The sequence below is a fragment of the Cebus imitator genome, unplaced genomic scaffold (assembly GCF_001604975.1).
Source record: "Cebus imitator isolate Cc_AM_T3 unplaced genomic scaffold, Cebus_imitator-1.0 Scaffold18, whole genome shotgun sequence".
NCBI classification, from domain to species: domain Eukaryota; kingdom Metazoa; phylum Chordata; class Mammalia; order Primates; family Cebidae; genus Cebus; species Cebus imitator.
The window spans coordinates 18,914,081-18,928,348 of record NW_016107333.1 but is presented as its reverse complement, the minus strand read 5'-3'; the positions used below and the strand labels follow the sequence as shown (position 1 = coordinate 18,928,348).

Here is a 14,268-nt window from a genome sequence, read left to right as displayed (position 1 = left end):
AAAAAAAGAAAGAAAAGAAAAAAAAAATGCTGTTTCCCTAAAAAAAAATGCTGTTTCCCTAATTTTAAGGCTTGTATATACCCATTAAGCTACCACTGTGCAGCTTTAAATGTAATTTTGTCAGATTTCAACATTCTCCTAAGAGGACTCTTAGACAATCAATGGTTAAACTAGATTGAAAAGCAACTCAGAGAACCGCTATATGAAGCCAAGCACAATGTCTGATTATCGAGTCAATGAGTCATATAGCAGTATGCTCAGAGAATGTGCCAATATGCTTAGGCTCTGGTCCTTTTTAAGATAGCTGCCATGTTAAAAAGAACGAAGAAACTAACCTCCGCCCCTGTATAGTTAATAGCATAAGCTTACTTCAGTTGAGCGAGCATGAATTCCAAGTTTGGTCTCAATTTGTCACCCAGGGGATAGTCAAGAATATATTTCAGAAAAACCTAGGAACAAAAGTCACACAGATGATTATTTGGATCTCATCTCCAGTATTCCTGTCTCCTAAGCTGCTTTCTGGAACTCACTGGTAGGTTACAACAACTTTCCAGAGTGGCAATTAATTAGGCTTTCCAATGGACTCCAGCAAATCTGCCTATTAAGTCAATAGCAACTGTGACCCTTCATTTCTCTCACTTCATTTATCTGGTCCGGCCCTATGTGTCTGACAGAGGCAAGTCCTGGCCCACCACAGGCACTGTGGTTTCAGACTTCAAATCTAAGCCCCCAGGTTGGAAGCTGATCTCTCTGTGACAGGTGGTGACAGGTGTACCACAGTAAGGACTGTGGTCCAACCTGGTATCTCCCCTTCAACAAGAATAACAACATAGTGATAATATTAATACTGAAAAAATAACTAATGCATTTACTAAAAACCCTCTATGTGCCAAGCACTGCGTTAAGAATTTCTCAGTTAAATTTCATCATTCCCTTAGGAAGTATGTGAAAATGGCACATTTTACAGTTGAAGGGAATGAAGTTGGTCCAGAGACAGTAAGAAACTTGTTCATGTGACACTGCCAGAATTCCATGCCTAGTCTGTGTCCAAAGGCTGGACTTTCAAATCAGTATAGTATCTAGCCTCCTTTATTAATAAACTGTGAGAACTAAGTGACATCATTCAAGTTTCCAAGGCCTGCCTTTCCCTAGCCGTAAAACGGGGATACTGTTTCTTCTGCAGGGTACTTGTAAATACAGGTCATACATTTAAAGTGCTAGGCACACAGACAGTGCTTAATAGCAGCGGACTCTTCTTCTTAATAGTACCCAAGCAATTATTTCCAGAGACACTCATCTTCCCCTCCACCCTGGCCTCCTCAGCAGCCCAAACCCACCCGCAACCCTGAGTTCCTATTTCCAACTTAAACCTTTCCACCTCTTTGGGCATAGTATGCGCTCATAAAATTAGAGATTGACAGATGTAGAGCTACAAACCTGATGCTGTCACTCCTCTGCCTAAGGATTTAAATAGCTCCTTACCATACTTAGAACAAAGCCCCAAATCTTTAACAAGACCACAAGGTCCTGTCCAATCTGGGTCCTCACCCCTCAACTCACCTGTGTTGAGCTCCTCAACCGAGCTAAGCTCTCACTCACCTCAAGCCTCTACTGCCCCCTCACCTGGAAAGCTAAGCCTTCTTCTTCCTTCAAATTTTGGCCTGCCTGTCAGTCTCCAGAAAAGCCTCCCCAACCCCTACACCAGGATGCCCGAGTCTCAGCATAAAGCAACAATATGACACAAGGTAGTTTTCAGAATTTAGCCAGTGCTGACACCTCTGCCACACAGATGCGGCAGGGCCCAGCCCTTGCTATGGGAATAAGTGCTCTCTACAAACCTGTCGGCACTGGACTCTGGCAGGTTCACTTTGTGCAGAGACTGCCAACTTGGATACTTTCCGCATGACATCATCGATTTCTGGGACCAACAGCTTTCTTGATAAAATTGCCTAAAATACGAAAGGAAAAGACATACTTATTTTATGTGTTTTGTTGCAGATGGATGGAAGCAGACTTGGTGCTAATGCAATCACAGGAAATTTTCAAACACAATAAAGTATCTTCAAGACACACTTAAGCACAAAGAACACAACACTTAAACATACACTTCAAATTGGTAAAAATGGTGAGTTTTATGTTATGTACATTTTACCACACTAAGAAAAAAAAACATATAAATAAAAAGAATTCTGTACCTGTATTTGTACAGAATTCCCTGGAAATGTTAAGACAGGGCTCACATTTAAACATTTTTCATAAGCAAATGTTCGCTTGTAATTGACCCACCAAAATCATAACAATCTTGACAAATTACTTAATTTCCGAAGTCTACAGCTAGTCAAAACGCTATGTTCTGTGCATTCAAAATATCTGCTGTGAAGCTCGTAAACTGAAACGGTCAACATTCTGGTGACACCATACCTTCAGAAGACCAAAGGCCGTGGCTTGTCTTGAAGTATCATAAATGTCCTCCTCGGCATAGGCCAGTAGAACTTGGAGCTGTTTTTCAGTTATCTGGTAAGACTTGACTTTCTTGACAAGTATGGTCACACACTGCAAGTTACAATAGTGATGTTCACAGCCAGCACATTCCACAATTGGGGTCCAGGAAAATGACAAGGACTTAACACAACACACACTATGCTTTTCCACACAGGGTTCCAGCCCTCCAGCCTTAGCAAATTACTCCAGAAAAAATTTTATCCATAACCACAAAGGGCAACTAAGTTTTGATATTAATCTTGGTTTTGGCTTTTGGGTCAGGGTCTTGCTCTGTCACCCAGGCTGGAGTGCAGTGATGGAGTGCAGTGATCATAGCTCACGGCAGCCTCAGCCTCCCAAGTAGCTGGGACTACAGGTACACATCACCATGCCCAACTAATTTTTTAATATTTTTTAATGTGCAAATGGGGTCTTGTTATGTTGACCAAGCTGGTTTTGAACTCTTAGGCTCAAGCAATCCTTCCACCTCAGCCTCCCAAAGTGCTGGGATTACAGGTGTGAGCCACTGCACCTGGCTCCATCCTGGCTTTTTCCAAGTGCAAGTGAGGACATCTCACCTTGAAACAATTAACCACCAGGTGGAAGTTCTGGCCCCTGGCAGCCCCGAGCTTTGCATAGTCCTTCAGCAGAAGGAAGAGGTGTTTTGTCAGCTGCTCTGCTTTTGTTTCTATGGAAGGCAGCGGGAACCTCAAGACCCAAATCAGGCATTGTAAAGCACCTGTGATCACCTGAAAAAAAAAAAAAAATCACCAGCTTGTGACATGACTGAATCCAACAATCCAGCAACCGAGGCTATGCAGACTCTTTTCTTTTTTTTTTTTTTTTTTTTTTTGAGATGGAGTTTCACTCTTGTTACCCAGGCTGGAGTGCAATGGAGCGATCTTAGCTCACCACAACCTCCGCCTCCTGGATTTAAGCAATTCTCCTGCCTCAGCCTCCTGAGTAGCTGGGACTACAGGCATGTGCCACCACGCCCAGCTAATTTTTGTATTTTTAGTAGAGACGGGGTTTCACCATGTTGACCAGGATGGTCTCGATCTCTTGACCTCGTGATCCACCCGCCTAGGCCTCCCAAAGTGCTGGGATTATAGGCGTGAGCCACTGCGCCCAGCCTATGCAGACTTTTAAAATGACTGTGCTAGACAAATAAGATGCTGAGCCCAGCCCACTCTGGAAGAACTGTGCCCAAAATGAATTTCCAATTCCTGGTTGTAGAAGAATTTGCTTATCCATAATAAATGAAGGTAGATCATAAAGAAATACAAAAAGGCACCATATTCTTTTTATAATTTAATTTTATCTTTGTTTAAACATTTTATTTTTTTTAAATAGACAAGGTCTCACTAGGTTGCCAGGGCTGGTCTTGAACTCCTGGGCTCAAGCAATCCTCCTGCCTCAGCCTCCCCAGTGCTGGGATCAGAGGCATGAGCCAACATGCCTGGCCACATTCTTAACCTATTTATAGGAGTTTACGGAGGTTATACGATTTGGATAGGTTGGTCAATTTTACAATTTGTTTTTGAAAAATACATTTTAAATGGCTTTTCTGTTTTCTAGAATAGTACTTCAATGTAATCTACTCTTACTAAGCTTGAATTAGGTATGCAAAGCACTCTACTAGGTATTATAAATACAAAGATAAAATTTTGATACCTTCTCTGCATTTATGCAGCAGACGGTTAACTCAGATATTAATCATAAAAACAATGAATTTTTTTTTTTTTTGAGACAGAGTTTCACTGTTGTTACCCAGGCTGGAGTGCAATGGCGTGATCTTGGCTCACCGCAACCTCCGCCTCCTGGGTTCAGGCAATTCTCCTGCCTCAGCCTCCTGAGTAACTGGGATTACAGGCACACGCCACCATGCCCAGCTGAATTTTTGTATTTTTAGTAGAGACGGGGTTTCACCATGCTGACCAGGATGGTCTCGATCTCTTGACCTCGTGATCCACCCACCTCGGCCTCCCAAAGTGCTGGGATTACAGGCATCAGCTGCCGCGCCCCGCTGAATTATTATTTAATATAGTTAAATGCTATGGCAAAAGATATGGAAAAAGTATGCTGAGATCCCTGAACCTCCAAGGCCAAACCTGTGAAAACACCCAGATCAGCCAGATCAGATCTATTTTTTTTTTTTTTTTTGAGACGGAGTCTTACACTGTCACCCAGGCTGGAGTGCAATGGCGCAGTCTAGGCTCACTGCAATCTCTGTCTTCCCAGTTCAAGCAATTCTCCTGCCTCAGCCTCCCAAGTAGCTGGGATCACAGGTGCACACCACCACACCCAACTAATTTTTGTATTTTTAGTAGAGACGAGGTTTCACCATGTTGGCCAGGCTGTTCTCAAACCCCTGACCTCGTGATCCACCTGCCTTGGCCTCCCAAAGTGCTGGGATTACAGGTGAGAGCCACCACACCTGGCAAGGTCAGCTCTATCTAATAATACCCTTGCTGTTCTGGCTGCTGAGAACGCCTCATGGCTAGATTAAGGCATAGAAAAGCGAGCTTGGGAGTTGGAAAGACCTGGGCTTACATCCTAGCTCTGCAACTGATTACCTTTTTGAATCCAGAGATGTTACTTAATCTCTTGACACCTTCATCTGTAAAGTAGGTGATATGAGAAAAATGGGACATGTGTAGGCAATGGAGTCTGACAGACCTAGGTTCATAGCCTGGATCTGTACCTAGGCCCTAGCCCTAATTTTCTCATTTATAAAGCAGAAATAGTAAGAACATATGGCTCAGGGGTGGTTGTGAGGATCAGAGATAATGCTCTTGGGATTCATAGCACGGAGCAGCAGTCGTGACAAAGGTGATGATGATGATGATTGGTAAGGGACAAAATCATTCACCCTCATGTAGCTTTGAGGATCAAATGAAATACTTAATGGGCTGGGCATGGTGGCTTATTCCTGTAATTCCAGCACTTTGAGAGGCTGAGGCAGGCGGATCATGAGGTCAAGAGATTAAGACCATCCTGGCCAACATGAAGAAACCCTGCCTCTATTAAAAATACAAAACTTAGCTTGGCATGATGGTGCGTGCCTGTTAGTCCTAGCTACTCGGGAGGCTGAGGCAGGAGAATCACTTGAAGCCAGGAGGTGGAGGTGGAGTGAGCCGAGATTGTGTCACTGTACTCCAGGCTGGCAACATAGAAAAAGGAAATCATGTACCTAGGAGGATTTAAAAACTGTTAAAGACTATCCAAACAAATAGAATTAGTAAATAGGGAAGTGATTTAATGTAGCATAAATCTCTTTAAAACTCAATCATCTCGTTCAGGCACAGTGGCTCACTTTAGGAGGCTGAGATGGGCGGATCACCTGACGTCAGGGGTTTGAGACCACCCTGGCCAAAATGATGAAACCCCATCTCTACTAAAAATACAAAAGTGGCTGGGCGCGGTGGCTCACGCCTGTAATCCCAGCACTTTGGGAGGCCGAGGCGGGTGGATCACAAGGTCAAGAGATCGAGACCATCCTGGTCAACATGGTGAAACCCCGTCTCTACTAAAAATACAAAAATTAGCTGGGCATGGTGGCACACGCCTGTAGTCCCAGCTACTCGGGAGGCTGAGGCAGGAGAATTGCCTGAACCCAGGAGGCAGAAGTTGCGGTGAGCCGAGATGGTGCCATTGCACTCCAGCCTGGGTAACCAGAGTGAAACTCTGTCTCAAAAACAAAACAAAACAAAACAAAAATACAAAAGTTAGTCAGGCATGGTGGTGTGCATCTGTAATCCCAGTTACTTGGGAGGCTGAGGCAGAAGAATCCCTTGAACCTGGAAGGTGGAGGTTGCAATGAGTTGAGATCACACTCTAGCCTGACAGAGCAAGACTCCGTCTCAAAAAACAAAAACAAAAACAAAACAACAACCAACCAAACAAAACCTCAATCATCTCATAAAGCTTGAGCCCAAGAATAAGCATTAGGTATTCTGCACAACATAGTTCTTCTGCAGGAACAAATGCTCCAATGCAGAGTGTAAACCGATGCTCACCTTCACATCCATGGAGCCCAAGCAGTCTATGAGGAGAGATACAAAAGGATCCAGCATTTCCAGGACATGTTCACTTGAAGACTTGATCTTCGAAGTCTTCAGACTCAGATGCAGCAGCTAAGCGATTTCAAAAAGATATTTTACATTAGTTGCCCATTAGACCAGATGAGTTAAGTAAATGTGAAGATATTTCTATCTGAAACGATAAAAAGTTTTTAAGGAATGACAAACTGCCTGGGAGGGTCTCAGTAAGTCAAGGTGAGAGCTTGCTGTGTAGTGAATGGACACTAAGTCCATTCACTAGAGTCCATTTTCTCAGCTTCTACTGCGATTCCAGGCACTGGCTTAGTACACAGGACATGGCAATAACCAGGATGGACATGGCCTCTGTTCTGATGGATCTTAGCCAGACTCTAAGGAAATGATGATGTGTACAGGGTGCTTTGAGAGTTGTGTGGGAATCTGGTAGAGCAACGAGTAGGTGGTGAGTTCTTAGGGCAGGAAAGAGTATGGTGACATTCTAGATGGGAATGGAAGCTAGTGTGGCTGGAATATGTGTTAGAAAAATGAGAGTCAATGAAGGATTTTTTAAAGGAAATGATTAAATCCGTGCTTTTGAAAGCCCACCATGTTTTAATTTTATTTAGAGACAGGGTCTCACTCTGTTGTCCACGCTGGAGTGCAGTGGTGCAATCATAGCTCACCACAGCCTCAAACTCCTAGGCTCAAGCAATTCTCTCACCTCAGCCTCCTGAGTAGCTAGGACTACAGGTGATTAAAGGTGCATGCCATCATGCCTGGCTAATTAAAAAATGATTTTTTTTTTTTTTTGTAGAGATGGAGTCTCGTTATGTTGCCCAGGCTGGTTTCAGACTCCTATCCTCAAGTGATCTTCCAGCCTTAGCCTCCCAAAGTGCTGGGATTATGGGTGTTAGCCACCATGTCTGGCCACACACCATCTTTTAAAAACATTCAAAGTAGGTCAGAGGCATCTATAATCCCAGCACTTTAGGAGGCTGAGGCGGGTGGATCACGAGGTCAGAAGATCAAGGCCATCCTAGCCAACATGGTGAAACAGCGTCTCTACTGAAAACACAAAAATTAGCTAAATGTAGTGGCACTTGTCTGTAATCCCAGCTACTCAGGAGGCTGAGGCAGGAGAATTGCTTGAACCAGGGAGTTGGAGGTTGCAGTGAGCAGAGATCACGCCACTGCACTCCAGCCTGGTGACAGAGCGAGATTTGATCTCAAAAAAGAAAAAAAGTAGTTCAGAAGGGCTCATGAGCAAAGCACCAGTAAGAACTTAATAAATATTTGAGAAGAATCATTAATTCTGGGACAGTTACATCTTCAATGTAAATGCTGGAAGAGATAAATAGTAAAAGGACCAACGCGTCTGTTAAAAAAAAAAATCTAAAAATATTTATAGTTAAGGCATTTCCAATGGAAGAGAAGAATACTAGAAATTCGACAGAAGATTAAAAGATGCAGACTCCCTGAAGGAAGCAAGTCTCATTTTAAGGTTATCTTACCCGAAGCCCGGACTCAATAAATATGTGCATGTTGGTTTTTCTGCTCACAACAGCTTTCTGTCCACCTCGAACTGGAGTTGGGGGGAGCAGAAGGCAGCTCTGGGGTGGTAGACGTGGATCTGGTGCTGGGGCTACTGGATTTCTGTCAATCACGTGGCATAAGAAGAGGGGAAAGAACACTGTCAGCTGCATCCCAAGAAGTTACAGTGGCCCTTCTAAAGTGACAAACGCCCAACACTAAATAATGTGCCATTTGCTTGGATTTTTGTTAACCTCTAACCATGAAGAGATTATTAGGCTGTTGATTAAGGTTACTAAGACAATATGTTTATATTAAGATGAACAGCAAGAGGACACTCTCGTTTGATTTCTGAAAATAAATGCCAAGGAGTCTCTCTTAGACCACAGAAGCAAAACCAAAAGGAAGTTTACTAATGTATTAAGATATATAAGATTATATATATATATATATTTATTTTATTTTATTTTTTTAGACAGTCTTGCTCTGTTGCCCAGGCTGGAGTGCAGTGGCCCGATTTTGGCTCACTGCAACCTCCGCCTCCTGAGTTCAAGCGATTCTCCTGCTTCAGCCTCCCGTGTAGCTGGGATTATAGGCGCCCACCACTACACCTGGCTAAATTTTTATATTTTTAGTAGACAGGGTTTCACCAAATTGGCCAGGCTGGTCTCAAAATCCTGACCTCAGGTGACCTGCTCGGCTCGGCCTCCCAAAGTGCTGGGATTACAGGCATGAGCCACCATGCCTGGCCTAGAAAATATTTTAAAATCTTTTAAGGTCTCTATCCCTGTTTAATCAGAATACAAGATACAGATTTAAAATCCATCCTATCTTTGAATCAATAAATCTTTAAAACAAAATGGTATCAGGGAAATGCCAAAATAACTGGCTGCTGTCACAGCTACCTCATTTATGGGAAAATCTCATGTTGAAATGTATCACATCATAAAGTACCATCTGAGAACTCAGGTGGGTATAATTTTACTTTTAAAATTTCATTTTTTACTAAAGCAAATTGTTAAAACAACCCACAAAATACCTTATCAGATATAGACCCCAAAATGACAGTTTGTTTTTTCCAACTTACTTTTCTTTTTCTGTTAACAGAGGAAGATTTTCACTGATTAAACCGTAACTGAATAATAGAATGGATTCAGCTGTCATTTCCTGATTTACAATTAATCCCACTGTGATTCGGCGTAAGGTTTCATGAACTTTCCGGGCCAGTTTCAGACTCGTGGTATTTTGTAAGATCTAAAAGCAGAACATAAATGTCATGCTGAGATGACACAGAAATGCATTTTGATGTGTCATAATGGTGGTTTTTATATACTTGCTTTCTAATATACCTTTGGCTTTCTCCTAATTAAAAAACATTCTTAATACAATTTCAAACACAGGTAAAACATAGAAAGTGAAAGTTACCTATAATCTCAACCCGAGGGAGAACCACTGTGCAGGCTTCTGAGCCTCGGGTTTCCCCCATTCCTGCCCTGCTCTCTGCTGGTGAGGCCTCAGGGCACAATGCCAGAGATATAAGACTTCTAAGTTAAAATCAACTCTCCCAGCACATTAACAGGGGTGACTCAGAGGCAAACACACACATGCACACAATCAACAAAATGTATTCACTACTCATAGCAAACCACAAGAATGACCTGCTGCCATGGCCAAGCTTCAGGGTCTGATATCAGTTACTGGGCCAAATCAGAGGAACCTAATGGGAACCAGGATCCGCGACCTCAGAAAATAGCGCTTCAGAGTTATTATCTTGCATGAGACATAGTATTAATAACTTTCAATACCTTGGAGGGACTTTGTAATACACATCACGGACATATGTGCTCTGTTGACTCTTTTTCATCCTCAAAATGTATCTAACATTCTTAGATAAGGCTCCGATAAAACTAAATGCATCCTAGGAGTAATTATGGAGTTCATCTAGCACCAGAACATTTAGACCTAGTGTAATTCACGTCAATACATAGTGCTCTTTGCTCTAGTTTTAGTACACAACACTTTAATAAATTAACATTTAATTGATGTTCACCTCTGCCATAGGCACAGCAAACAGGAAGCTGGGTAAATTACAGTCCCTGATCTCCAGGAAGCAGAATGAAACCATGGTAGGAATGTGAACTTTGGATCAGAAAGATCTGGAACCAAACCCCTATCTCTTTAATCATGTTCCTTTCTACCTTTCCAAGCCTGAATTTTCTTATTTGTAAAATGAAAGTACTATCAATTTCACAGGGTATGCAGATTAGGAGAGGGAATGTAGCAGTGCTTTAGAATATATCAATGACACCTGGGAGTGGCAATCTGTGTCCAAAAGCTTTCTAATATATATTTACTCCAATTTAAATCAATTTTTTTGTAAATGTTAATATATATTTTAACATTAAAATACATATAAAAATATATATATTTTTAAATAGAGTCTTGCTATGTTGCCCAGGCTGGTCTCAAACTCCTGGGCTCAAGCAATTCCTCCTGCCTTGGCCTTCCAAAGTGCTGGAATTACAGGTGTGACCCACCATGCCTGGACTAAAATAAATTCTTAATAAAATTTCAAACATGGACATAACATATAAAGAAAAGTTACTCATAACCTCAACCCCAAGGTGTGGCTTATGTGCCTCTAGATTTCTTCATGTTCTTAGCTGCTGACTTGACCCAGCTATAATATTCACCTGTGCTCAATTCTTGTTACCTTTCTTTCTCATCTCATGGTTTACATTGGGGACTATGACTTTGGAATCAAAACACTCATGTACTGGCCATATGGTCCTGGGGCCCTAGCACCAAAGGAAATCATGGGTGATCGAGAACAGTGTTTGAGTTTGCCCCACACATCGTTCCTTTTAGAAACTCATGAGATTGTAACGCTGTGATCTCCTGAACGGCATTCAAGTCCTCACCTCTTTTAATGGAAGGATAAGTTTTGTAACCTGGTCTTTTCCTACAAACTTGCCCAGGATTTCATAAGAATCGTAACTTTTGCTTCTTCGTGCTTCCATGACTTTGGAGAGGATCTGCTTTACTTCCTTCTCTTCAGCAACAGCACCAAACAACTCATGGTTAAAAATCTTTGGAAGAAAAAGGACAAACGGCAATTATGTGTACTCAGGAAGATATGCCAATATAAGCAGTCACTGAATAAAGGTCCTCGTACATCCAAATCAAAGAAATACAAGTTGGACTGGACTCAAATTAGATGGAAGAAATTTCTTTTAGAATGCACCCGTTTTCAATGCAATTTAGGGACCAATCACTAAAAAAACAAATACTTAAAAGTTGATACTAATGAGAAACAAAAGAAAAACCCTTCACAGATGTACATATATAATTGTTTGACTGTATAGACAGGCATATCTTTTTTTCTTTTAACTTCTTTATCTTTTTTTTTTCTTTTATTCTTCCCTTTGCTTATTTCTGAACAGGTACTTCTTTTTTGATGTTACCCTTCAAGAAGTTCTCAGAATATTTGCAATCTAATTAATTATTTACTTAATTTCTGAGACAGAGGCCCACTCTGTCACCCAGGCTGGAGTGCAATAGTGTAATCTCAGCTCACTGCAACCTCCACCTCCTGGGTTCAAGCAATTCTTGTGTCTCAGCCTCCCAAGTAGCTGGGATTACAGGCATGTGCCACCCTACCTAACTTGTGTATTTTTAACAGAGACAGGGTTTCACCATGTAGCCCAGGCTGGTCTTAAACTCCTGGTCTCAAGTGATCCACCCACCTCGGCCTCTGAAAGTGCTGGGATCACAGGGGTGAGCCACTTTGCCTGGTCTAATGTAAATATTTAAATCGAAATTCAAAATGTTAGTGTCTATATTTTAAAACAAATGAACAAAAGGTTATGTGGTAAATTTCTCTTCACAATCGTAGCCTCCAAATTAGCACACTATCCATTTTTTTTTTTTTTTTTAAAGACAGAGTCTCGCTGTGTCACCCAGGCTGAAATAGCACAATTTGTGCTCACTGCAACCTCCACCTCCTGGGTTCAAGTGATTCTCCTGCCTCAGCCTCCTAGATAACTGGGATTATAGGTGCACACCAACATACCTGGCTAATTTTTGTATTTTTGTAAGGGACAGGACTTCATCATGTTGCCAGGCTGGTTTCGAACTCCTGACCTCAAGTGATCTGCCCATATCAGCCTCCCAAAGTGCTGGGTTTAAAGGCATGAGCCACAGTGCCTGGCCCAATTTTAAAAGTTATTATTAATTTCCCAGTGTATTATAAAGCTCTGGTGAACATAACTTATTCCTTAAAAATAGATTCAATGTGACTGAAAATTTTTTCTCATTTCAAAAGCTCTTGATACAGAATGGCAACTTACTTTCTGGAAAGAGCATACCAATTTATGACCTACTTGCAGTGACAGAGCGCTCATCTCACTTTGGTCTTACCTTTTTAAACCTCTGCTAATCTAAAAGATGGGGTGTTACATTATTTTCATTTTTACAGGCTATTATTATTTCTTATTTTGCGAACTGATTTTTTTATGGCCTTTGCCCACTGAAAATAAAATTGGAATTCCTTTCTGCAAGTCTTACCTCAATCATTATATCTAAACAAGAGTCCAAATCCCCGACTTGCAGCTTGTTGGTGAGGCCTTGCAGCAACATGTGAACAGTGAAAGTCAGCACATGGACCTAACAAGAGATGCACAGTGAGAATATGAACATTAAGAACATCACACTAGGAAAACATAAGATCTAGGAAGCACCGCAGAGAGAACACTCAGAGTTTATTTGTCTGTTTTTGCCAGGAGAAGCTTCAACAAATGAATATAGTTATTTCACTATCTAAAATCTTGTAACCAAATGATCATTTTGTACCAAAGATGTTCAGAAACACACTACCATTCTTACGATCTATTGTTGTGACTAAGCCAGGCCAGATTTATAAAGAAAAGCACAAGAGTTTTGAACTTTATTTTTTATTATCTTTTTTACTTTTCTTTTTTTGTTTTAAAGATGGGGTTTCACCATGATGGCCAGGCTGGTCTTGAACTCCTACCTCAGGTGATCCACCCACCTCGGCCTCCCAAAGTTCTAGGATTACAGGCGTGAGCCACCACGCCCGGCGAATTTTATTTTTATTTAATTATTTTTTTTTTTGAGATGGAGTCTTGCTCTTGTCATCCAGGCTGGAGTGCAATGGTATGATCTTGGCTCACTGTAACCTCCACCTCCCGGGTTCAAGAGATTCTTCTGTCTCAGCCTCCTGAGTAGCTGGGATTATAGGCACCCACCACTACGCCTGGCTAATTTTTTTGTATTTTTAGTAGAGATGGGGTTTCATCATATTGGCCAGGCTGATCTCAAACTCCTGACCTCAGGTGGTCTGCCCACCTCGGCCTCCCAAAGTGCTGGGATTACAGGTGTGAGCCACTATGCCTGGCCAAGAGTCTTGAACTTTAAAAAAAGAAACCTAACCTGCAAATTAAGGAGCTTTCCCATGTTGAATGTAATTAAAGCTTATAAATAAAATGTTACGAAGGAAACAAGTTTTTGTACCTCACAGCAACCAAGCTGATATTTCCTGAGAGCTTACTACAGGATAGGCACTATATTAATACCTTATATGTATTAAATCATTTAAGTCTCACTCAACCAATCTAGGGAGTAGGTACTAAATTATCAGCAGTTTTTAGATGAGGAAGCTGAGGCACAAAGAGATCATGGGTAGGAATTGGTGGAGTGAGGATTAGAAACCAGAGTCCCAGGCTCCACAACACATTATCCTGCCTCTCAAGCTTTTGAAAGCTTTATGCTGCTTCTAGTCCTGTGAAATTATCAAGGTAAATATCAGATAATGATCACAGGCTAAGAAAACACATTTAGTTATCAAAACATAGATTGGGTCTTAAAGACATAGTTTCTTATGTATCTACTTGTGATCTTTAATTTTTTTTGGCGGCAGAGTCTTGCTCTGTTGCCCAGGCTGGAGTGCAGTGGCGTAATCTTGGCTCATTGCAACCTCTGCCTCCCAGGATCAAGAAATTCTTATGCCTCAGCCTCCCAGGTAGCTGGGATTACAGGCGTGTACCACCATACCAAGCTAATTTATATATATAATATGTATATGTAGATGTATATATTTTTAGTCTTGACTAATTCTTTTTTTAAAAAAAAGCCAGGTTTAATGGCCTGGCTACAAAGTGCCATTTCATTCTTATGAAAGAGACCCTGCAGTGATGTT

At 41.6% G+C, this 14,268-nt stretch overlaps 1 protein-coding gene across 1 annotated transcript in view; it reads right to left on the bottom strand.

Annotated features, from left to right (window-relative positions):
• Positions 1-14,268, bottom strand: part of UTP20 (UTP20 small subunit processome component) — a 118,542-nt gene that overhangs the window by 17,775 nt on the left and 86,499 nt on the right. Inside the window, exons 44-52 of the mRNA XM_017516584.2 lie at positions 12,618-12,716; positions 10,973-11,140; positions 9,139-9,305; positions 8,033-8,174; positions 6,501-6,617; positions 3,060-3,230; positions 2,422-2,553; positions 1,839-1,949; positions 370-449 (exon numbers count right to left, since the gene is read on the bottom strand). Coding sequence (XP_017372073.1) covers positions 370-449; positions 1,839-1,949; positions 2,422-2,553; positions 3,060-3,230; positions 6,501-6,617; positions 8,033-8,174; positions 9,139-9,305; positions 10,973-11,140; positions 12,618-12,716 — 1,187 coding nt within the window. The remainder of the gene's footprint in view (positions 1-369; positions 450-1,838; positions 1,950-2,421; positions 2,554-3,059; positions 3,231-6,500; positions 6,618-8,032; positions 8,175-9,138; positions 9,306-10,972; positions 11,141-12,617; positions 12,717-14,268) is intronic.